The sequence below is a fragment of the Bombina bombina genome, chromosome 3 (assembly GCF_027579735.1).
Source record: "Bombina bombina isolate aBomBom1 chromosome 3, aBomBom1.pri, whole genome shotgun sequence".
Classification (NCBI taxonomy): Eukaryota; Metazoa; Chordata; class Amphibia; order Anura; family Bombinatoridae; genus Bombina; species Bombina bombina.
In genome coordinates this window covers 1,003,168,150-1,003,195,143 of record NC_069501.1, presented here as the reverse complement: position 1 = coordinate 1,003,195,143, position 26,994 = coordinate 1,003,168,150, and the positions used below count along the sequence as shown (strand labels likewise).

At 35.0% G+C, this 26,994-nt stretch overlaps 1 protein-coding gene across 1 annotated transcript; it reads left to right on the top strand.

Moving 5' to 3' along the window:
• The first annotated feature begins 12,719 nt into the window (after positions 1–12,719).
• LOC128652585 (uncharacterized protein F54H12.2-like) lies at positions 12,720–13,523 on the top strand. Its single transcript, XM_053705516.1, has one exon. It carries the CDS (start codon positions 12,720–12,722, stop codon positions 13,521–13,523), a length of 804 nt encoding a protein of 267 aa, XP_053561491.1.
• Positions 13,524–26,994: the final 13,471 nt, after the last annotated feature.

Below are 26,994 nucleotides of genomic sequence, written 5' to 3'. Positions count from 1 at the left end.
ATATGAAGGAGAGACAAGTCCAGTGCAATATAGCACTGCATGATATTAGAGCTTTGTTTCACTTACACTTTGTGCTTTGTAATTTATATTACTATTTGAGATTGGGGTCTTTTCACTATTATTACATTTAAGCTCTGCACTTTCTCATTTGTATTTTAATACATTGAAAATTGTGATCTAGTAGTGATTTTACACATTCTTATTATGCTTTGAACGTTTCTATATTACTTTAATAACTTAGGATCAGAAAGTAGGAGCGACAGGGCAGTTCCAGGATATGTGCAAAGCTCTCTCACAAGTCTTGTGAAATTTTTTAAGCAGTTTTCTAAAGCTGATCTCACTGATTTATCTTGCCAGCAATATGCAGGTGAAATCCACAATACAATTATTTTAACTTACAGAAAAGTAATATATACTAAAATATAGACAAAAAGTTAAATTGTAGTGAAAGCATTTAATTTTTATTTGAAATTGATGCAAATGGAGCCTTTGGCCTCTAGTTATCAACGTGTCTACTTACCTGTCGTCGCCGGCCCAATACGCCCGCCTAAGCTCGCCTACCATCGCCACCGCGAACCTGAAAAATCTCGCCAAGGTTATCAATAAATCTGTCAAAAAGCTGCGCACCAAGTGTGGGGCTATGAGCAGCGGACTGTGATAGTTATCACTCATCCGATCTCGCTGCTCTTCGGCTTTTTGACAGCTTTATTGACAAGCTGTCACTAAGCACCCACACTAACTACACTGTTCTACCCCCTATACCGGCACCCCCGGAGCCCCCCGCAACTAAATAAAGTTATTAACCCCTAAACCGCCGCTCCTAGACCCTGCCGCAACTACAATAAATGTATTAACCCCTAAACTGCCGCTCCCGGACACCGCCGCCACCTACATTATACCTAGTAACCCCTATCCTGCCCCCCTATACCGCCACCACCTATAATAAAGTTATTAACCCCTATCCTGTGGATCCCGGACCTCGCCGCAACTAAATAAATAGTTTAACCCTTAAACCGCCACTCCCAGACCTCGCCGCAACCTATATTAAACTTATTAACCCCTATCCTGCCCCCCCTATACCGCCGCAACCTATAATAAATTTATTAACCCCTATCCTGCCCCCCTATACCACCGCAACCTATAATAAATGTATTAACCCCTATACTGCCCCCCTATACCGCCGCAACCTATAATAAATTTATTAACCCCTATCCTGCCCCCCCTATACCACCGCAACCTATAATAAATGTATTAACCCCTATCCTGCCCCCCCTACACCGCCGCTACTATAATAAAATTATTAACCCCTAAACCTAAGTCTAACACTAACCCTAACACCCCCCTAACTTAAATATTAATTAAATAAATCTAAATAATATTTCTCTTATTAACTAAATTAATCCTATTTAAAACTAAATACTTACCTTTAAAATAAACCCTAATATAGCTACAATATAAATAATAATTATATTGTAGCTATCTTAGGATTTATTTTTATTTTACAGGCAACTTTCAATTTTTTTTTAACTAGGCACAATAGCTATTAAATAGTTATTAACTATTTAATAGCTATCTAGTTAAAATAAAGAGAAATTTACCTGTAAAATAAAAACTAACCTAAGTTAAAATTACACCTAACACTACACTATAATTAAATAAATTATTCCTATTTAAAACTAAATACTTACCTGTAAAATAAACCCTAAGATAGCTACAATGTAATTAATAAGTACATTGTAGCTATTTTAGGATTTATATTTATTTTACAGGTAACTTTGTATTTATTTTAGCTAGTTAGAACAGTTATTAAATAGTTATTAACTATTTAATAACTACCTAGCTAAAAGAAATACAAAATTACCTGCAAAATAAATCCTAACCTAAGTTACAATTAAACCTAACACTATGCTATAATTAAATTAATTAAATAAATTAGCTACAAATAACTACAATTAAATTCAATTAAATAAACTAACTAAAGTACAAAAAATAAAAAAAGCTGTTACAAAAAAAAAATATTTTTTTTTACAAACATTTAAAAAATATTACAACAATTTTAAGCTACTTACACCTAATCTAAGCCCCCTAATAAAATAACAAAGCCCCCCAAAATAAAAAAATGCCCTACCCTATTCTACATTAAAAAGTTACCAGCTCTATTACCTTACCAGCCCTTAAAAGGGCCTTTTGCGGGGCATGCCCCAAAGAAAACAGCTCTTTTGCCTGTAAAATAAAAATACAACCCCCCCAACATTAAAACCCACCACCCACATATCCCTACTCTAACCCAAACCCCCCTTAAATAAACCTAACACTACCCCCCTGAAGATCATCCTACCTTTAGCCGTCTTCAGCCAGCCGACCACCGATGGAACCGAAGAGGAGATCCGGAGCGGCAGAAGTCATTCGATTGAAGTCTTCATCCAAGCGGCGTCTTCAATCTTCATCCATCCGGAGCGGAGCGGAGCCATCTTCAGACGAGCCGACGCGGAGCCAACCTCTTCTTCCCGACGACTAACGATGAATGACGGTACCTTTAAGTGATGTCATCCAAGATGGCGTCCCTTCAATTCCGATTGGCTGATAGGATTCTATCAGCCAATCGGAATTAAGGTAGGAAAAATCTGATTGGCTGATTTAATCAGATTGAAGTTCAATCCGATTGGCTGATCCAATCAGCCAATCAGATTGAGCTCAAATTCTATTGGCTGTTCCGAGCATTAATTTACTCTCCCATTTGAGTGTTAACTCCGCTAGATAGAAGAACGTTTTTTACATGAGTTGGGTTGCACTCGTAGTACAAGTTAAAAGTAAACTAATTTTACTCTTGCGCTAAACCAACGAGTGCAAAAGGCCGAATTTACAATATTGTGCCCGCAATAACCTATTCCCCCATAGAAGTCAATGGAGCAAAAAAAGTTGGAAAAAACACCCTACTCTCATGCAAGCCTGATTGCATATTTTCAAGTACGCTAATCCGACATGAAAATATGAATATTTCACATTCCAATGATCTTCAAATAGAAGATTATGTTTATTTGGTTGCATGTATTTTGATCCATACTGGCCATAGTGGAGGTTGGTTGTCATGAAAACATTATAAACATGCACAAAATAGGTGTATAAATATGTGATCTGCTATAATATATTGTATGGATCAAAATACATGCAACAAAATAAGCACACGTAGAGGGAAATCTACACTCACATTTGTATTTAAATTTTATCTATAACGATATATTCTAGAGTTGTGTGCTATGGTTATCAAGACAACACCGGATTGAAAATATTAGTGAGGACACTGAAATAAGTTATGGTATGAATCACTTTGTTAATATGTTTTGTCACTCTTTGACACAGTTATATAGGATAATATAATATAACACAAATGTTAATATTATAACACAAATGATTATAATGTTCGTTGTCGAATTTAGACTCAATAGACATCAGACCGGAAGGTGCATCTTGTCACTTTGTTCTGATGAAGGGGATGCAAGTTTCCCTGAAACGTTAATACATTTTTGGTTGATTGATATCCAAAATCTCCTGACAGTGCATTTTATTGAGGTTTTATATATACAGTATATATATACGTGTTAAGTCCCGAAACGTCACATTTAATAAATGTTGTTATCACATTTGAAGTCTGAAGTCCAGCGAGTGCTTTTCCTGTTACATTTTTTTAATTTTTTGAAAGCATTGAATGGTTGGTGGGAGTGCATATGCCTATGAACTTTCTTTTTATATATATATATATATATATATATATATATATATATATATATATATATATATACAGTATATATAAGTAGTAAGAGTATGGAGGTTATGTCAAACTTTTTTGACAGGTGGACATGCCCCTTTCTCCTCCCCTAAACCCGCCCCTTTCCACTACCACTTTTACGCCCCTTTTTGATATCAATTTGATATAAAATTGATATAAAAAGAGCTTTTGATACGAATTTGATATAAAATCGATATTAAAAAAGTGTTTTTAATACGTATTTGATATAAAATTGATATTAAATAGTTTTTTTTATTAGGATTTGGATTAAAAGGTTATAAGAGGTTATTAAGCTTATTTTGATATGGTTGATTAGGAGCTTTATAAAAGACTATAAAGTTATTTAATTAAAAAAAGGTATAAAGTATACTTTGATATTGTATTCTATTAAAAGGGAGATATAAAATCCTAATATATATAATCTCTATAATGTTCAATAGGTTTAATAAGGCATGTCAGGACTTGCTATAAAAAGAAAAAAAAAAAGATATAAAATGTAATAGGGTTAAAAGGAGGGGGTATAAGAGTGTATAAAACTCAATTGTTTTGATATTTTCTTTTATTAGGAGATTATAAAAAAAATAAAAAATAAAAGTTTGTTAACATTTGTTATAAGATTTCTGTGAATGAAATAATTTAATTCAGTATTGTACATATTATCTTTTCTGTCTTCATGCCAGCACATTGTATGAACTGAATGCACAGGCTACTTATATGCTCTGACACTTTTATGTTATTAAAATGCTGACATATGTAATACGTCAGGGGTGTATTAAGGCATAGGCCAACAAGGCCGGTGCCTAGGGCAGCAGATTTTTAAGGGGCAGCAGAATTTTTAGTCCCTAGGGCCACTCTACTGAACTCAGGGCCGGGTGGCAAAATCAACCAATTACTAATGACTTAAATGGCTGGCCCGGCTATTGCTATCCTATGGGATTGTATGTGGGCCTATCATAACTACTGTTGTATTTTTTAAGTACTTTTAATGGCCAGTTTGTATATTCATTACATATTTATCCAAGCAGATATTTTGCTTAAATAACTGTCAATCACCAAAGAAGATGTTTAAGGTTAAACAACTACCTACTGACAAACTATCATACAGTGAAGGATATTTTTTTCTGATATAAACACTTTAATCATCTGACTTGCAAAATAATGTCTTATATATATATGTGTGTGTGTGACCAGAGTGAATGCAAGCCCTGGTGAACATCTCCTTAAAAAGACATTATTTTTTTTATTTTTTACACCCTGCCCCAAAAATATTATGTCTAAAAAAAGGCCTTAAACCTGGGGTGGGGTGGGGGGTTGGGGGGGGCAGCAGAATTTTGAGTGCCTAGGGCAGCACAAAACCTAAATACGCCCCTGTAATACGTCATTTATTAAATCATGACTAAGTCAATTGTTAAATCACTAATATTTTTTCATCACATATCTTTGTCAGCAAATATCATCATTTTACTTTCAGATGTCATTAAGTTCACAAGTTCTTAAAAAACTGACATACAGCAATTTTGTAGAGTAAAGATATTTATCTATACAAAAAACAAACTCTCACTTATCTTTTTAAAACACACACAGTTTGTTTTTCACCTAATATACACAAAAATATCAGATTACTTTTTTCTCATCACATATCTTGTCAGCAGATATCATCATATTACTTTCAGATGTCATTGAGTTTGCACATTATTTTTAAAACACTGACATACATCATTTTTGTAAACATCTTATCTATCCAAAACCATCTCTTATAGAAATATTTTTTTTCTATCTTTTTAAAGTTAAATATTATATATCCCATATACTTTAATAGACGATTTACTGTTAACTTATGTCATCTTATTTCATTATTATGCATATTTAATTATTTTTATTATCATAAATCACAAACATACATTTATTAAGAAAGGGTGTTATCATATAACTTTACCACATATCCTTTTGGCTACTAATATGGGGAGAGGCATGGGCACCTCCCCATATTAAAATGTGACATCATTTTCTGTGTACCTCAAGTCTGTGTGTTATATATATATATATATATATATATATATATATATATATATATATATATATATATATATATATCTTTTTATACCTACTGTTGATTTCACATAATGTTAGAACAAACATATTATTTTAAACAGAGAGATAGATATATATAGATATAGTCTTATTTAAATCTATAAGTCAACTGTACATTAATGTTGTGGTATGGGTGTTTGATGGTAGTTTGTGTTTAAATGCATTTGTACACAAGGTAAAGAGTGAACTGTGTTTTTGTGTGCTTTTATATTTGTGATTGATATGTAAATTTAAAATGATGTATGTATGTAAGTGTATTGTTCAGATATAATGTCTATAAAAGTATTTATATGGGATGGTACTTAAGTTAATGTATGACCCAATTGTGCAAGTTTATGACAGTTTTAACTTTATTTGTAAGTACTTATGTTGATACAAGTCTCTATGTATTTTTAGTATATTATATACATATTTATGTCCATACATTTATTTCAGTGACATAGTTAATATACTTAAAATAATTAGTTTTATTTGTAGCAGTTGTAAATTTGTGTGTAACTGTATGTTAATAAAAATTGGAAGGAAATCTAACGTATGTTGCTCTGTATATAGCTATATGTATATATATATATATATATATATATATATTCATTACCAACACTATACGTACATCTACTTATGTGAATCGTATGAGTTGCACTCAATATTATAATTTGTTAATAAATGTGTTTGCAACTCTGAAGTTTAAACAAGTCTGTCTTTTTGAAAACTTAACAAAACATAACAAATCCTAGATAACTCAAATCATTTGGGGGAAACGCCTATGCAGATTTTACTAAATAAGTAAGTTGTTTATATTTTCCTTTATACATAAGGTAAAATGTCCTACACTTTTAACATACAGAGACCTAATCTATTGTTTTAACCATGAATGGTGGCTCCTGAGCAGGATTATTATTATAGTTTGTATAGTATTGCAGAATTCTGTAGAGCTGGGGTTAAGTCTAGTTATTATTAAGAGAGTTTACTGGTTGCTAGCATGGGGTGGTCAGCTTTCGCTGCCTGGTAACTTTGTTCATGTGCAGCTTCTTAAGACTTTTGCTTCTTAACTAGATGTTTCAGGGTCAAAAAGGTCCAAAGCTGCATCCCCAGCTTCATAAAACAGCCCATACTGTTTAAATCTACTATTTATGTGGTTGATGAATGGGAAATAGGGAGTGGACGTGTTCTGAGAGAGAAGATAGCCAAATGAATGTGTGTGAGTTTGACAGTTACTAAGGCACATGGTCCCAAAACAATATCCAGGGAAAGTGCATGGAGGTAAAAAGCAAAATATATACCCACAACAAAAAAAAGAGAGAGAGACAAAAGAAATAAGTGGATATTGCCCTACACTACTCTTGCACAATAAATTCAATCATTGTTATAGCAAATAACAGTTACACCAGCATCTTCAGATCCTAGAGATTGCATTGAATTGCTATAAAACTGGGATCCCTGTGGAAAAATATAAATATGCTCATATACACCATACCTAATATAAATATGCAGTTTGTCCTTAGTAAACAAGATTAAAATAGACTCATCTGATATAGCCAACAAGTGCATTAAGTGATATATTATTAGTATGAGAGGTTAAAAATCACTAGCTATATTAAGTGGTCACAATGAAAAGACATTGCTGTTGTAAACTGTGTAAACTGATGGTAGCATTAGATATAAATATGCAGTTTGTCCTTAGTAAACAAGATTAAAATAGACTCATCTGATATAGCCAACCAGTGCATTAAGTGATATATTATTAGTATGAGAGGTTAAAAATCACTAGCTATATTAAGTGGTCACAATGAAAAGGCATTGCTGTTGTAAACTGTGTAAACTGATGGTAACATTAGTTTCATTAATATAAGTTAAGCTTAATTACTTAGTGTAACACTTTACAATAAAAAGTATAAAAGAGGTTGTTGGTACACATATTGTCATCTAAGCAGGGTTGGTAAAAGGAGAGGTTTTTAAAAAAAAAGGTAGAAAAAAATTTCTATAAGAGATGTATTTATTTTTTATTCAGCTAAGATAACATTACTTAGTTTAAAAGTTTAGAATTAATTATTATAAAAGACAGTTTAGAGTAGATATAATAACTTATATTCTCACACCAAAAGATCCAAAGATCAGGGACAGCGCTTTTTAAGTTTCACACCCACAACCACCCCACCCCCACCATTTTACTTAACACAGCAATATGTATAGATGAAATGATCTTGTTGTTACAGAAATGTGGGGCAGAGGTAGTAAATGCAATGTTTATAAAATATTGTTTTTGTGCGTTTGTATTTGTTTTTAATTTCTTCATCAGCTGAGTACAGATATGTGAGTTTAAAATAAAATAATATGGTGAGTTAATCCTTTTATTAAGATGTTTGCATTATGCTTATTTGTATTTGTGATGTATAAATGTTTATTTTTATTTTGTGGGTATAAAGTTAATTTAAAAAGCTAATTGAGAATTTTCTTTATAATAGGCTGAGTTCATCATTTTATTTAGATGTTTGTATTATGCTTATTTGTATTTGTGCTGTATAAATGTTTATTTTTGCTGTGTGGTTATAAGGGAGATAAAAGTGAAAAGCTGTTGTAAACTGTGTAAACTATATTAATAGTTTTATTAATATAAGTTAAGCTTAATTAGTTAATGTAACACTTTACAATAAAAAGTATAAAAGAGGTTGTTTGTACACATATTGTCATCTAAGCAGGGTTGGTAAAAGGAGAGGTTTTTTAAAAAAGATAGAAAAAAAAATATTTCTATAAGAGATGGTTTTGGATAGATAAGATGTTTACAAAAATGATGTATGTCAGTGTTTTAAAAATAATGTGCAAACTCAATGACATCTGAAAGTAATATGATGATATCTGCTGACAAGATATGTGATGAGAAAAAAGTAATCTGATGATATTTTTGTGTATATTAGGTGAAAAACAAACTGTGTGTGTTTTAAAAAGATAAGTGAGAGTTTGTTTTTTGTATAGATAAATATCTTTACTCTACAAAATTGCTGTATGTCAGTTTTTTAAGAATTTGTGAACTCAATGACATCTGAAAGTAAAATGATGATATTTGCTGACAAAGATATGTGATGAAAAAATATTAGTGATTTAACAATTGACTTAGTCATGATTTAATAAATGACGTATTACATATGTCAGCATTTTAATAACATAAAAGTGTCAGAGCATATAAGTAGCCTGTGCATTCAGTTCATACAATGTGCTGGCATGAAGACAGAAAAGATAATATGTACAATACTGAATTAAATTATTTCATTCACAGAAATCTTATAACAAATGTTAACAAACTTTTATTTTTTATTTTTTTTATAATCTCCTAATAAAAGAAAATATCAAAACAATTGAGTTTTATACATTCTTATACCCCCTCCTTTTAACCCTATTACATTTTATATCTTTTTTTTTTTTTCTTTTCATAGCAAGTCCTGACATGCCTTATTAAACCTATTGAACATTATAGAGATTATATATATTAGGATTTTATATCTCCCTTTTAATAGAATACAATATCAAAGTATACTTTATACCTTTTTTTAATTAAATAACTTTATAGTCTTTTATAAAGCTCCTAATCAACAAAATAAGCTTAATAACCTCTTATAACCTTTTAATCCAAATCCTAATAAAAAAAACTATTTAATATCAATTTTATATCAAATACGTATTAAAAACACTTTTTTAATATCGATTTTATATCAAATTCGTATCAAAAGCTCTTTTTATATCAATTTTATATCAAATTGATATCAAAAAGGGGCATAAAAGTGGGAGTGGAAAGGGGCGGGTTTAGGGGAGGAGAAAGGGGTGTGTCCACCTGTCAAAAAAGTTTGAAATAACCTCCATACTCTTACTACTGGCGTGTCTTTTAACCAAAAACAATGAGGCGTGCCAGGACTTATCTTTTTGTCACAAAAATGTTATGTGGCATGTTAGGACATGTATTTTACTCAAAACAGACTAATATCTCACACGTATTTCGTAAAAATCATATAAATCAATGTTTTATGAAATAGCTGTATACTGCCTAAAGAATGGAGTCTGCTAACATCAATCGTGGACTTGTATTAAGAGAATTATATCATAATCCTATAAACCCCGGGTCATTAGGCGGTGTTGAAAATCTGTACAAAGCAGCTAAAAAATATGGATTCAACAGAAAAAAAATTGTAAAATTTTTAAATCAGCAAGATGTTTATATGCTACATAAACCAGCCAGACGTATTTTTGAAAGAAATAAAATATATGCATCTTCTTTAGATATACAATGGCAAGCTGACCTGGTGTCCATGATATATTACCATAAATATAATGACGGTATAAAGTATATTCTAACCGTTATAGATTGTTTTTCTAAATACGCTTGGGGCGTTGGATTACATAATAAAACTGGACCAAGCATCACAAAGGGTTTTGAAACAATATTCAAAGATGGTCGTGTACCTATGAAAATACAGACTGATAAAGGCAAAGAATTTTTAAATGGAACAGTACAGAAGTTATTGAAAAAATTAAAAATTCAACATTTTGTCGCAAACAACTGTGTTAAAGCAGCAATCGTAGAACGATTTAACCGTATTTTAAAGACTAGAATGTGGCGCTATTTTACACATCACAACACACACAGATATATAAATATATTGAACAAATTAATTCATAGTTATAATAATACATACCACAGAACCATACGTTGTAAACCGGTAGAAGTGACGCAAGAAAATTCACTCGTCGTCTGGAAAAATATTTACAGTTCCTCTCCAAAAACTAAAAAGGTTAAACCTGTTTTAAAAATCGGTGACCAAGTCAGGATTTCGAAACATAAGAACACGTTCACAAAAGGTTATGAGCAAAATTTCACAGATGAAATTTTTATAATTGAAGGTCTGAATACAAGAGGATTTAAACCTCTTTACAAAGTGAAAGATTTAGCTGATGAGTCTATCGAAGGTAGCTTTTACCCCGAAGAACTTCAAAAAATAACACAAGATAAAAAACGAATTTACAAAATTGAAAAAAATCTTAAAACAGAAAAGTTTTAGGAGAAAGGAGTACGTTTATGTTAAATGGAAGGGCTATCCGGATAAATTTAACAGCTGGATACCCAAAAGTCAGTTAACCGCTATATGGAATAATGGAAGCATCACCATTTTACTTAACGTTACCTAGTAACGCATCGTACAACATTTTTCCTACAAATAAGATATCTAGTTTTACAACAAAGTTAGCTAAACCCATTATATTAAAAGGAGAATGGGAAGTGGCTCTGACGGAGATACAATACCCCCATACGTGGGACACCCTAGATGCCGCTGATTCTAGAATAATTGTTACGTCACCAAACAATGTAACTACGCCGTTAGCCATAAAAGCAGGCTATTATAAAGATATAAACGATTTAATAAAAACTATCAATGAAAAATTAGTATCTCTCCAAGCCATTAACGTAGATGTAAAGCTTAAATACGACGAACTGTGTAGAGCTGTGCGTATCTTAGGTAACTCTACCATCTCAACCTCAGAAAGGTTGGCGCATATATTGGGGATTAACAATCAAGGTGTAAAGAATGATGGTGGCAAAATATATAGCGATATAAATGCCGGCTTCTACACACTCTTTATCTATACAGACATCATAGAACATCAACGTGTGGGTGACGGATATGTACCATTACTAAGAACAGTAGAAATTACAGGTGGCAATAATGAAATCATCACTCAACGGTACACCAAGCCAGACTACATACCTGTAAACAATCATCATTTTGACCGTATAACAATTGAAATTAAGAACGATCAGAACAAGAACGTGGGATTTAAATACGGAAAGGCAATCATTAAGCTACACTTTAGGCAGCGCAAGAACAACTTTTATTAAAAGAATGGTGGCTGTTAAGGTTTATGGTGACCCGGCGGTTTACAGTAATTATTATAGGACACAAGCTGGTAATGGTCTACCAGGTTTTCACGGTAGTTCGTATATGTACGGCCGTGGATTAGGCGGTATATTTCGTAATCTTTTTAGGATGGCTGTCCCACTTTTTCGACGTGGACTAGATATAGTAAAACCGCATATGAAAACAGCGGCACAAGGTATAGCAAAGGATGTTGTGGGGCGTGTTTCAACTGCTGTTATGAATAAAATGAATAGCGGGCCACAAGAGGGATCTGGTGTTGTTTATAGCAGTAACAAGAGAAAACCAAAAAGGAAGCGTCGAGCTACGTTTCCACCAATTTCATCACAATTCATAAGCAAAAAGGTGATACACAGGCCCAAAAAGAAACAGAAAACATCAAGACGCTCAGTGGATGACATCTTTTAGAAATACTGATCAAAATATGGCTTTCATACACAACGGATCATTAGAATGTACTAAATCAGAACTCGACATATTTCAAATACAGCCGACACAAACGGGTATAGAAAAACCACTGTATGTCGAAATACAGCCACTCACAGCTATAACTGAAAATGCACCCCTGGAATTTTATATAGCAGGAAGCGGCGATCATTATTTTGACCTGAACAACACTTTGATGTATATAACCTGTAAAATAGTCAGACAATACAGCTCCGCCTGCTGGAGCACGCGTTAGCCTCATCAACTATCCACTAGCCACGCTGTTTAACCAAGTCGATGTTACATTAGGAGACAGACTCATCTCACAATCAAATAACCTATACGCATACCGGTCGTACATTGAAACAATTCTCAACTACAGCTCAGATGCTTTATCCACGCAATTTACAGCAGGATTGTTTTATAAAGCTGCAGCAGGGTTACACGATAATTGTGAGTTAGATGGTGATAATAGTGGTTTTGTAAAGAGAGGACGTATGTTAGAGCGTGGTAAAACTATTGAATTGCTAGGTCATCTACATAGTGATCTGTTTTTCCAAGAAAAATTGTTATTGAATGGACTCGATCTGAAAATAAAACTTATAAGGAATAAAGATGCTTTTTCTATTATGAGCGCTGAAGCAGAACAGTATAAAGTTCAAATTTTAAACGCCTCTCTTTTTGTCAAAAGAGTACAGATATCCCCGGCTGTACGCATAGGACATGCGCAAGGACTCCTAACAGGAAATGCAAAATACGCTCTGGATAGAGTCGGTTTAAAGGTCTATTCCGTGGCCGCCGGCTCGCGTGTCTGCAATCAGGAAAATTTATTTCTTGGACAACTACCAAAAACCGTCGTTATTGGATTTGTTGATAACGACGCTTTCTCTGGTGCTTATGACAAGAACCCCTTATGTTTCAAACATAACTATGTGAATTTTGCAGCCTTGTATCTGGATGGTGAACAAATACCAACAAAACCTTTTCAACCAGACTTTGAAAATGGAAATGCTATACGTGAATACATATCATTAGTCAACATCGCTGGTAAACAAAATTCTGATGCTGGAATACTCATTAATAGAGAAGAGTATGTACGTGGTTACACACTTTTTGCCTTTGATTTGTCACCGGACCAAGAGTGTGGTTCACACTACTCTCTTATACGCAGTGGTAATCTCAGAGCTGAAATCCGATTTTCAAGACCACTTGAAAGAACAATTAATATGATTATTTATAGTGTATTTGATAATATTATTGAAATTAATCAAAGAAGAGAAGTCTTGTACGACTATCTATAAACAAAGATGAACACTTTGGAAATAACAAGAATCCTAACCAGAGATCCTTATACACGTTCAGTCTTTGACGGTGTATACCCGTGTGATTTATTACCAAAACAAAGACTAAGAAATAGACCTATAGGTTTTATTATTAACACCGACCCTTCCACACGTGCTGGTGAACATTGGGTAGCAATTTATTTTGATCAAAGGGGTGGTGGGTATTTTTTTGATTCGTATGGAATCTCACCGTACAACAACGTATTTCCTAAATCATTTTTAAATTTTTTAAAAAGGAATACAACTCGAATAGTATTTCAGACTAAACAGATACAAGATACATTCTCTGTGGTGTGTGGTCAATATTGTATTTTTTTTATGCATTGTATGTCTAAGGGTATGAGTTTTGATAAACTACTCAATTTCTTTTCATCAGACTTAAAAAAGAATGATAAAATAGTCTCGCAATATGTACGACGTTGTAAATTAAATTTGAGAATTAATCCTTTTTGCAATGAATATGTACAAACTTGTAGGAGTTGTTATAACAAAACATGTACGGGTGTGTAAATTTTGCTATAACAAATTATTATTGCAACTCTTGTAATGAATGTTATAATTAATATATATATTAAGATTTTATACCCCCTTTTATTAGAATACAATATCAAAGTATACTTTATACCTTTTTTAAATTAAATAAACTTTATAGTCTTTTATAAAGTTCCTAATCAACCATATCAAAATAAGCTTAATAACCTCTTATAAACTTTTAATCCAAATCCTAATAAAAAAAAAAAAATTTAATATCAATTTTATATCAAATTCGTATTAAAAACACTTTTTTAATATCGATTTTATATCAAATTCGTATCAAAATCCCTTTTTATATCAATTTTATATCAAATTGATATCAAAAAGGGGCGTAAAAGTGGGAGTGGAAAGGGGCGGGTTTAGGGGAGGGGAAAGGGGCGTGTCCACCTGTCAAAAAAGTTTGACATAACCTCCATACTATTACTACTTATATATATACAGTATTTCACAAAAGTGAGTACACCCCTCACATTTTTGTAAATATTTTATTATATCTTTTCATGTGACAACACTGAAGAAATGACACTTTGCTACAATGTAAAGTAGTGAGTGTACACCCTGTATAACAGTGTAAACTTGCTGTCCCCTCAAAATAACGCAACACACAGCCATTAATGTCTAAACCATTGGCAACAAAAGTGAGTACACCCCTAAGTGGAAATGTCCAAATTGGGCCCAAAGTGTCAATATTTTGTGTGGCCACCATTATTTTCCAGCACTGCCTTAACCCTCTTGGGCATGGATATCACCAGAGCTTCACAGGGTGCCACTGGAGTCCTCTTCCACTCCTCCATGATGACATCACAGAGCTGGTGGATGTTAGAGACCTTGGGCTCCACCACCTTCCATTTGAGGATGCCCCAATGACGCTCAATAGGGTTTAGGTCTGGAGACATGCTTGGCCAGTCCATCACCTTTGCCCTCTGCTTTTTTAGCAAGGCAGTGGTCGTCTTGGAGGTGTGTTTGGGGTTTTTATCATGTTGAAATATTGCCCTGTGGCCCATTCTCCGAAGGGAGGGGATCATGCTCTGCTTCAATATGTCACAATACATGTTGGCATTCATGGTTCCCTCAATGAACTGTAGCTCCCCAGTGCCGGCAGCACTCATGCAGGCCCAGACCATGACACACCCACCACCATGCTTGACAGTAGGCAAGACACACTTGTCTTTGTACTCCTCACCTGGTTGCCGCCACACACGCTTTACACCATCTGAACCGAATAAGTTTTTCTTGGTCTCATCGGACCACAGGACATGGTTCCAGTAATCCATGCCCTTAGTCTGCTTGTCTTCAGCAAACTGTTAGCGGGCTTTCTTGTGCATCATCTTTAGAAGAGGCTTCCTTCTGGGACGACAGCCATATAGACTAATTTGATGCAGTGTGCAGTGTATGATCTGAGTACTGAAAGGCTGACCCCCCACCCCTTCAACCTCTGCAGCAATGCTGGCAGCACTCATATGTCTATTTCCCAAAGACAACCTCTGGATATGACGATAAGCACATGCACTCAACTTCTTTGGTCGACCATGGGAGGCCTGTTCTGAGTGGAATCTGTCCTGTGAAACCGCTGTATGGTCTTGCCCACCGTGCTGCAGCTCAGTTTTAGGGTTTTGGCAATCTTCTTATAGCCTAGGCCATCTTTATGTAGAGCAACAATTCTTTTTTTCAGATCCTCAGAGAGTTCTTTGCCATGAGGTGCCATGTTGAACTTCAATTGACCAGTATGACAGAGTGTGAGAGCGATAACACCAAATTTAACACACCTGCTCCCCATTCACACCTGAGACATTGTAACACTAACGAGTCACATGACACTGGGGAGGGAAAATGGCTAATTGGGCCCAATTTGGACATTTCCACTTAGGGGTGTACTCACTTTTGTTGCCAATGGTTTAGACATTAATGGCTGTGTGTTGAGTTATTTTGAGTGGACAGCAAATTTACACTGCTATACAGGCTGTACACTCACTACTTTATATTGTAGCAAAGTGTCATTTCTTGTTGTCACAATGAACATTTAAAAAAAATGTGAGGGGTGTACTCACTTTTGTGGGATGCTGTATATATATATATATATATATATATATATATATATACACACACACATATATATAAATATATATATATACACAGTATATATATATATATATATATATATATATATATATATAATATTTATTTAAAAATACATAGAACATATTCTGCTAGCGCTACCCAAGGTGCTGAATAAAACATGGGCTGGCTCCTAAGCTTAGATTCCTGCTTTTTCAAATAAAGGCAGCAAGAACTATGAAAAAATGATAATAGGAGTAAATTAGAAAGTTGCTTAAAATTGGATGCTCTATCTGAATCATGAAAGAAAAAAAATTGTATTTAGTATCCCTTTAAGTCAGTTTACTATGAAATCTCACAGAGCAATTAATATTGTTAGCTGAATATATTTCATTTCAGCTTTTTACAGTTATTCTTCCTCCCTTTTATTCAAGTGATTTAGCATATGGGTATTATGTCCCTTTAAGGCATTTTTATGTCCCTTTAAGCTTTTTTTTCTATCTTTAAAATTGTATAAACTTATAGGTTTTAATTTTCTGGGTAGTATTTTTTTTTTCTCTTACTAGTATTCTACAGTTACACTTCAAGACTTTTTTTCTAAATCAGGTATTGTGATAAAAGTGCGATGTGATTTTGGGAAATGAAGGCCATAGTTTCTCACATATATATATATATTTTTTTACAATTGCACTCACAAGAGTTTATGGTTATTTTGCTAGATTCCAAAAAAAGCTGTTCCAATCCATTGCAGCTTGCCTTACCTTTATTGAACTTAAAGGGACATTAAATCCCACATTTTTCTTTCATGATTCAGATAGAGAATACAATTTTAAACAACTTTCTAATTTACTTCTATCATCTAATTTGCTTCATTCTCTTGATATTATTTCCTGAAAAGCATATCTAGATAGGCTCAGTAGCTGCTGATTGGTGGCTGCACATAGATGCCTCGTGTGATTGGCTGACCCATGTGCATTGCTATTTCTTCAACAAAGGATATCTAAAGAATAAAGCAAATGAGACAATAGAAGTAAATTGGAATGTTGTTTAAAATTGTATTCTCTGTCTGAATCATGAAAGAAAAAGTTTGGGTTTAATGTCCCTTTAAATGGATCTTGCTGAACACATACAGTGAACCAATAAGAGGCATATATATGTACCCACCAATCATCAGCTAGCTCTCAGTAGCACATTGCTTCTTCTGAACCTTCCTAGGTATGCTTTTCAACAAGGGATTCTAAAAGAAATAACATAATTTATGTAAGAACTTACCTAATAAATTCATTTCTTTCATATTGGCAAGAGTCCATGAGCTAGTGACGTATGGGATATACAATCCTACCAGGAGGGACAAAGTTTCCCAAACCTCAAAATGCCTATAAATACACCCCTCACCACACCCACAATTCAGTTTTACAAACTTTGCCTCCCATGGAGGTGGTGAAGTAAGTTTCTGCTAGATTTCTACGTTGATATGCGCTTCGCCAAGTAGTGGGGTGATAAAGAAAGGAGTAAAAAGCATCAACAAAGGAATTTGGAAATAATTGTGCTTTATACGAAAAAATCATAACCACCATAAAAAGGGTGGGCCTCATGGACTCTTGCCAATATGAAAGAAATGAATTTATCAGGTAAGTTCTTACATAAATTATGTTTTCTTTCATGTAATTGGCAAGAGTCCATGAGCTAGTGACGTATGGAATATCAATACCCAAGATGTGGAACTCCACGCAAGAGTCACTAGAGAGGGAGGGATAAAAATAAACAACAGCCAAATGCTGAAAAAATAATCCACAACCCAAAATATAAGTTATTCTTATGAAGAAAAGAAAAACGTAAAATATCAGCAGAAGAATCAAACTGAAACAGCTGTCTGAAGGACTTTTCTACCAAAAACTGCTTCAGAAGAAGCAAATGCATCAAAACAGTAGAATTTAGTAAATGTATGCAAAGAGGAACAAGTCACTGCTTTACAAATCTGATCATCTGAAGCTTCATTCTTAAAGTCCCACGAAGTGGAGACTGATCTAGTAGAATGAGCTGTAATTCTCTGAGGAGGGGCTCGACCCGACTCCAAATAAGCTTGATGAATCAAAAGCTTTAACCAAGAGGCCAAGGAAATAGCAGAGGACTTCTGACCTTTCCTAGGACCAGAAAATATAACAAATAGACTAGAAGTCTTCCTGAAATCTTTAGTAGCTTCAACATAATATTTCAAAGCTCTCACCACATCCAAAGAATGTAAGGATCTTTCTAAAGGATTCTTAGGATTAGGACACAAGGAAGGGACAACAATTTCTCTACTAATGTTGTTAGAATTCACAACCTTAGGTAAAAATTCAAATGAAGTCCGCAAAACCGCCTTATCTTGATGAAAAATCAGAAAAGGAGATTCACAAGAAAGAGCAGATAGCTCAGCAACTCTTCTAGCAGAAGAGATAGCCAAAAGGAACAACACTTTCCAAGAAAGTAGTTTAATATCCAAAGAATACATAGGCTCAAAAGGAGGAGCCTGTAACGCCTTCAAAACCAAATTAAGACTCCAAGGAGGAGAAAGTGATTTAATGACAGGCTTAATACGAACTAAAGCCTGTACAAAACAGTGAATATCAGGAAGATTAGCAATCTTTCTGTGAAATAAAACAGAAAGATCAGATATTTGTCCCTTCAAGGAACTTGCAGACCAACCCCTATCCAAACCATCCTGGAGAAACTGTAAAATTCTAGGAATTCTAAAAGAATGCCAAGAGAATTTATGAGAAGAACACCATGAAATGTAAGTCTTCCAAACTCGATAATAAATCTTCCTAGAGACAGATTTTACGAGCTTGTAACATAGTATTAATTACTGAGTCAGAGAAACCTCTATGACTTAGTACTAAGCGTTCAATTTCCATATCTTCAAATTTAATAATTTGTGATCCTGATGGAAAAAAAACGGACCTTGAGACAGTAGGTCCAGCCTTAACGGAAGTGGCCAAGGTTGGCAACTGGACATCCGAACAAGATCCGCATACTAAAACCTGTGTGGCCATGCTCGAGCCACCAGCAACACAAACAATTGTTCCATGATGATTTTGGATATCACTCTTGGAAGAAGAACTAGAGGCGAGAAAATGTAAGCAGAATGATAACACCAAGGAAGTGTCAGCGCATCCACTGCTTCCGCCTGAACATCCCTGGACCTGGACAGGTATCTGGGAAGTTTCTTGTTTAGATGAGAGGCCATGAGATCTATCTCTGGAAGACCCCACATCTGAACAATCTGAGAAAAGACATACGGATGGAGAGACCACTCCCCTGGATGTAAAGTCTGACGGCTGAGATATTCCACCTCCCAATTGTCTACACCTGGGATATGAACCGCAGAAATTAGACAGGAGCTGGATTCTGCCCAAACAAGTATCCGAGATACTTCTTTCATAGCTTGGGGACTGTGAGTCCCACCCTGATGATTGACATATGCCACCGATGTGATATTGTCTGTCTGAAAACAAATGAATGGTTCTCTCTTCAACAGAGGCCAAAACTGAAGAGCTCTGAGAATTGCACGGAGTTCTAAAATATTGATTGGTAATCTCGCCTCTTGAGATTTCCAAATCCCTTGTGCTGTTAGAGATCTCCATACAGCTCCCCAACCTGAAAGACTCGCATCTGTTGTGATCACAGTCCAGGTTGGCCGAACAAAAGAGGCCCCTTGAACTAAACGCTGGTGATTTAACCACCACGTCAGAGAATGTTGAACATTGGGATTTAAGGATATTAATTGTGATATCTTTGTATAATCCCGGCACCATTGATTCAGCATGCAAAGCTGGAGAGGTCTCATGTGAAAACGAGCAAAAGGAATCGCGTCCGATGCTGCAGTCATGAGGCCTAAAACTTCCATGCACATAGCCACTGAAGGGAATGACTGAGACTGAAGGTGCCGAAATGCTGCAACAAATTTCAAACGTCTCTTGTCTGTTAGAGACAGAGTCATGGACACTGAATCTATCTGGAAACCTAAAAAGGTGACCCTTGTCTGAGGAATCAAAAAACTTTTTGGTAAATTGATCCTCCAACCATGTTTTCGAAGAAACAACACTAGTTGATTTGTGTGAGATTCTGCAGAACGTAAAGACTGAGCTAGTACCAAGATATTGTCCAAATAAGGAAACACTGCAATACCCTGTTCTCTGATTACAGAGAGTAGGGCATCCAGAACCTTTGAAAAGATTCTTGGAGCTGTTGCTAGGCCAAATGGAAGAGCAACAAATTGGTAATGCTTGTCTAGAAAAGAGAATCTCAGGAACTGATAATGTTCTGGATAAATCGGAATATGAAGGTATGCATCCTGCAAGTCTATTGTGGACATATAATGTCCTCGCTGAAAAAAAAGGCAGAATAGTCCTTATAGTCACAAACTTGAAAGTTAGTACTCTTACATAACGATTCAAAATTTTCAGATCCAGAACTGGTCTGAAAGAATTTTCTTTCTTTGGGACAATGAATAGATTGAATAAAACCCCAGACCTTGTTCCTGAAAAGGAACCGGCATGATTACCTCTGAAACCTCCAGGTCCGAAACACACTTCAGGAAAGCCTAGACTTTTACTGGATTCACTGGGATGCGTGAGAGAAAAAAATCTTCTCACAGGAGGTCTTATTCTGAATCCTATTCGGTACCCCTGAGAGACAATGCTCTGAATCCATTGATTTTGGACAGAATTTGCCCAAACATCCTGGAAAAACCTTAATCTGCCCCCTACCAGCTGAGCTGGAATGAGGGCCGCACCTTCATGCGGACTTAGCGGCTGACTTTGGTTTCTTAAAAGGCTTGGATTTATTCCAATTTGAGGAAGGCTTCCAATTGGAAACAGATTCCTTGGGGGAAGGATTAGGTTTTTGTTCCTTATTTTGATGAAAGGAACGAAAACAATTAGAAGCCTTAGATTTACCCTTAGGTTTTTTATCCTGAGGCAAAAAAACTCCCTTCCCCCCAGTAACAGTTGAAATGATAGAATCCAACTGAGAACCAAATAAATTATTACCTTGGAAAGAAAGAGATAATAATCTAGACTTAGATGTCATATCAGCATTCCAAGATTTAAGCCACAAAGCTCTTCTAGCTAAAATAGCTAAAGACATGGATCTAACATTAATTTTGATAATATCAAAAATAGCATCACAAATAAAATGATTAGCATGTTGTAGCAAATGAACAATGCTATATAAGTCAGAATCCAATTCTTATTGCGCTAAATTCTCCAACCAAAAGGTTGAAGCAGCTGCATCATCAGCCAAAGAAATTGCAGGCCTAAGAAGATGACCTGAATATAAATAGGCTTTCCTTAGATAAGATTCAAGCTTCCTATCTAAAGGATCTTTAAAGGAAGTACTATCTTCCATAGGAATAGTGGTTCGTTTAGCAAGAGTAGAAACAGCCCCATCAACTTTGGGGATCTTTTCCCAAAACTCTATTGAAATTGCTGGTAAAGGATACAATTTTTTAAACCTTGCAGAAGGATTAAAAGGAGTACCCGGCTTATTCATGTAAAAGTTTATCATGACAACTAATACAAATGACATTAGGAGATATAATCTCCACAATTTTACTACAAATGCACTTAGCTTTGGTAGAACCGATGTCAGGCAGCAAAGTTCCAACAGATACTTCTGAGGCAGGATCAGATTGAGACATCTTGCAAAATGTAAAAGAAAAAACAACATATAAAGCAAAATTATCAATTTCTTTATATGACAGTTTCAGGAATGGGAAAAAATGCAAATAGCATAGCCCTCTGACATAGAAAAAGGCAAGAGGCAAAAACAATGGGGCAATAAGTAATGAAAAAAATTTGGCGCCAAGTATGACGCACAACGTAACTGAAAATTTTTTTGGGCGCCAACCATGTCCGGAAATGACACACTCACGTCACTAACGACGCAACCCTGTGTGAAACCTCTGCGTCAATTACAACGCAGGAAATGATGAACTTGCGTCAACGGACGTGCCTTTCAAACCAAAAAATTCTCGCGCCAAAAATGACGCAATAAAGTGTAGCATTTGGCGCACCCGCGAGCCTAAGTCAGCCCGCAATTTGAAACAAAGTAGTCAATTGAAAAAAAGTTTAAACCCCAGGTAAAAAAAATATTTCTTAATATTAACTTTTCCCAAATATGAAACTGACAATCTGCAAAAGGAAATACATGAACATGACTCATGGCAAATATAAGTATAATACATATATTTAGAGCTTTATATAAATGCATAAAGTGCCAAACCATAGCTGAGGTGTCTTTAAGAAATAAAAACATACTTACCAAAAGACACCCATCCACATATAGCAGATAGCCAAACCAGTACTGAAACAGTAGAGGTAATGGTATATGAGAGTATATCGTCGATCTGAAAAGGGAGGAGGGAGATGAATCTCTACAACCGATAACAGAGAACCTATGAAAAAGACCCCCGTTAGGAAAATCATTGCATTCAATAGGTGATACTCTCAACGTCCCTCTGACATTCCCTGTACTCTGAGAGGAATCGGGCTTCAAAATGCTGAGAAGCGCATTTCAACGTAGAAATCTTAGCACAAACTTACTTCACCACCTCCGTAGGAGGCAAAGTTTGTAAAACTGAATTGTGGGTGTGGTGAGGGGCGTATTTATAGGCATTTTGAGGTTTGGGAAACTTTGCCCCTCTTGGTAGGAATGTATATCCCATATATCACTAGCTCATGGACTCTTGCCCATTACATGAAAGAAAGGTACATTTGATAACATCAGAATGTACATATTTAGGTGTGTCTTGCTCACTATATGGTAGACTTTCCTTAAACTTTCATTAAGTCAAAAAACATCCTAGTTAACTTTACAATTAATCTAATGCACAAAACAAAATAATTTTGATAATCTTAAATAATTCAAGTGAAGTATTATTTATGAATTCATTGAGGATAATAAAATAAACATTGATATGTGTCATTGTCATATTAAGGGGTATGGAAGCCAGAGTTAATTATGATTCAGATAGGGTGTGTAAAGTAATAAAATACATTCTTATTTACTTTGCTTAATATTTATTTATGTTTCATTTCTATAAGAGCATACCTTGGTAGGCTCAAGTGTGTGCATGTGTCTTGGTAGACTGATTTGCAATCAGTCAAGGAGTCAGACTTTTGCTACGTGTCATGCAATTCTACAACCTCTAGCCTTAAAGTAATGGTAAATCCTAGCTTTTCGAAAATGCTACCATTTACCAGCACTAAAAAAAAGGTGACCTTAATTCATCAGTTTTAAAAAAAATGTGTAGAAGGTACTTTTATTTTTCTGCGGTTTCACTGCTAACCTAATCGGCTCCGACCTCCCATGACAGAAGCCTTTTTTTAATCTTTTTTTTTCAATGAGGTGACATTTCGACCTCTTGGCCAATAGCCATGCTTGCATACGGCACAGTGCCAAATGGCTTTTGGCCAAGATCCAAGTGTTTTTAAACCGCTAGGATTTACCATCACTGTAATAAAATGATAAGTAAAATCTTGACAACAAATTAACATTTTCATTCCTAAAAGTGGAAAAAAGTGTAATACTTCTATGGTATGTATAAATATAATAGCCCAAGTCATAAATGTCTCACAGAAAGGGCGTGCTTACCTGGATAAGCTAAGCAATATAGCTTGTACCTTACCCTGCAATAACTCTGTTTGCTGTGCTAGAGGATGCCCGTGAAAAAAGAACTTTGCGCTATGCTCAAATGTCAAATTACCATTCGATCTGCTTTTTATTGATTTTCATGGACTTTCACCCGGTAGACATGATATGTCCAGATGGGTGCGGCACTGTGGGAAGCTACACATACATGATAATAGTTATATGAACATAGCAACATATACAACATCTTCATGGTATTCTTCAACTCTTTAAAACAATCTTACTTATCAGTAGAGAGTCATTTGGCATAATGTTTCACTGAGTCATTGCAAGACAGGAAAGACATGTTAAAATTAATTAGATTGTTTATATTTTCTTGGCTAATAATAATTACTGTACATGCTTATTTTTTATATTTCTTTCAAACATTAAGCTGTTATAAGTTAACATTATGTTTAGGTTTGAGTCTCATTTCATATTTCATATATTTCTTGTTCTAATTAAATCTAAAAAAAAAAAAAGAAAAAATTAGACCAGCCAACACTTCACTGTCAGGTTTCACCATTACACATAAAGTTTAGGTTATTAACCCCTTGACTGTCTGAGAAATCTGCAATGCATTGCTAAATAAGTAAATTGGATAGGATTATTATCTCTTGTAATGTTTGACTTCTTGCAGCTAAAGCCATAAGGTTAATTGTGATCTAATTAGTTAATTAAAGGGATATAAATCAGACAGATTCATTGTTGTAATAAAAAAGCACTAAGCAGTATGTTGTACTTAATAGAAATAGTTGCAATATATTCATCCTTTTAAAAGGATTTAAGATTTTTTTTCTTTTACTTAACTTGTGCAGGGTCCATCCTGTCACAGCCCCACAAGGGGGCTGGGGTTTCTACATGAAGACAAAAGAAGGAGCTTTCCTTTTAAAGTGGTTGCTAATAGACACAGTCACTACCACTAGTGAGTCTCTTGCCAAGTTTAGTAGGGGAAATTTGCTGTGAAAATCATGTGACAGTGGAATATAAGTTTTATTAATTATGCTTTCTACCAATCTGACATAGATCCACGCCATGCAGTACATAGCCCACCGTACCTCATAAAGTAGATCTATGTCCGACCTTCAAGAAGCTCCAGCAGTCTCGGGTTGTCAAGTGACAACCGAGACTTGCTCTTCCTGGGCTACAGGCATCTGCCTTCATATGGTAACAAAGCGCGATCGGTAATCCATTACCATGTGAGTGTAGACTGTCTAATCATGTCTGTTTCTGCCGGTGGGAGTTGGGTGGGTGGCATAGTGGTGGAGGGGGGAGGGAGGGGCAGGACACTACCTACAGAAAAATAAAATGTGGATGGGAGGGAGAGGGGATGCTATGGTACAGAAAAATGGGAATCAGGGTTAGGGGGGCTAGAGCTGCAATCACAGGGGGGGGGTAGGGAGACCACTACACTACAGAAATAAATAAAACATTTTGAAAACATAAAAATAAAACTGTAAACTGGGTACTGGCAAATAGCTGCCAGTACCTAAGAGGGCGAATACCATTTATTGAAAATAAATACAATTTATTTATTTAAATATTTTTTTTAAAAAAAGTGTAAATCTTCATATTGGCAGACATTCTGCCAGTACCTAAGATAGTGGTCAGGAGTGTGGGTGTGGGGGAGAGAGCTGTTTTGGAGGGATCAGGGAGATGGGAAGTGACAGGTGGTAGGGGCTACATCTTCGATCACAGGGAGGGGATAGTTGGGGAGGACCGCTACGCTACAGAAAAAAAAATTAAATAATACATTTTGAAAAAATAAAAATAAAACTGTAAACTGGGTACTGGCAGATAGCTTCCAGTACCTAAGATTGTGGATACCATTTATTGAAATAAATAAAATGTATTTATTTTTTTTAAAAAAAAAAGCTAAAAAAACCCTTCATGCGGGCAGACTGTCTGTAAGTACTTAAGATGGTGGTCAGGAGTGTGGGTGTGGGGGGAGAGAGCAGTTTTGGAGGGATCAGGGAGGTGGGAAGTTAAAGGTGGTGGGGTAATTTCTGCATTAAAAATACTATTACCCTTACGAGCTAACCCCTTCACTGCCGGGAATTTCAAAAGTGTGGTGCGCAGTTGCAATTAGCAGCCCTCTAATTGCCAAAAACTAATTGCAAGGACCCCAGAGAACCTTTTACAACAATTTGTCTTATGACTGCAGTAGTTGCGTGTAAATAATTTCATTAAGAAACCCAAAGTTTGTGGAACGGTGAGCAATTTTTTTTATACGATCGCATTTAGCAGTGAAAAAGTGGCATGAAATATATATTAAAATGGGCCTAGATCAATACCTTGGGTTGTCTACTAAAATACATTTAAAAAGGCTCTATTTCTGTTTAAATGGAGTGATTGCAAAAATGCTAAGTAAACAAACATCACAAGTTGACATTAACTCACTATGTATAAATTAAAGGGGCATTCTGATGCAAAAATATTATTCTCTAATTTGTTAGAGCATCTGGTTTTTGCATTACTGCAAATGGGGTTAAGCCCATAGATATAACCCCGGAAATCATGTCTTGAGTCTACCAATCCAATCAAAAGCACAAACCCACCAATCACCAGCTATGTCCTGGTTGTAAACTGTAAAAAATTAAGAGCATATCATTTTTGTATTATGTACCTTTAAATACACATAAAAGTATTCTACATTAGTACAGGGCAATAGGCTCACAATAGTATAATACTAGGTCTAATAATAAACCAGCCAATGCCACCACTTTGTATAGCAAATAAAATATATTTAGAGAGAATTAATGCTATCCTTTATGAAATATTTCACCCTTTTTTGCATTTTGTGATGCTAACTGTTTGATGGTGGTGCTTTTGCTGTAAGAACTGTATTGTCGCTTTAACAAAATCCAGATGATTATTTAAGAAATCAGAAGATTATTATACACCCAAATTAAATTTAAATCTGCGTATTACATCTGTGTTTGACTGTGTGTTAGGCGGCCTGAAGATCTATTATAGTAACTGTACATAGAAACCACAAACTTTATCACAGGTATTATAAAGGGCACTATCTATCAGCATAACTCTTGTCAACAGTACAACACAAAATGTGAACAATCCTAGTGCATTAAAATACATTTTTGTGACCTTTAAAAATATAGTAATTGCCTTGGCATCCATCACAATTATATAGACTTGTCACATCAGA

Bases quoted from the DNA above. Each gene is read 5' to 3' on its own strand.
- LOC128652585 (XM_053705516.1), top strand. From the start codon at position 12,720: ATGTTAGAGCGTGGTAAAACTATTGAATTGCTAGGTCATCTACATAGT.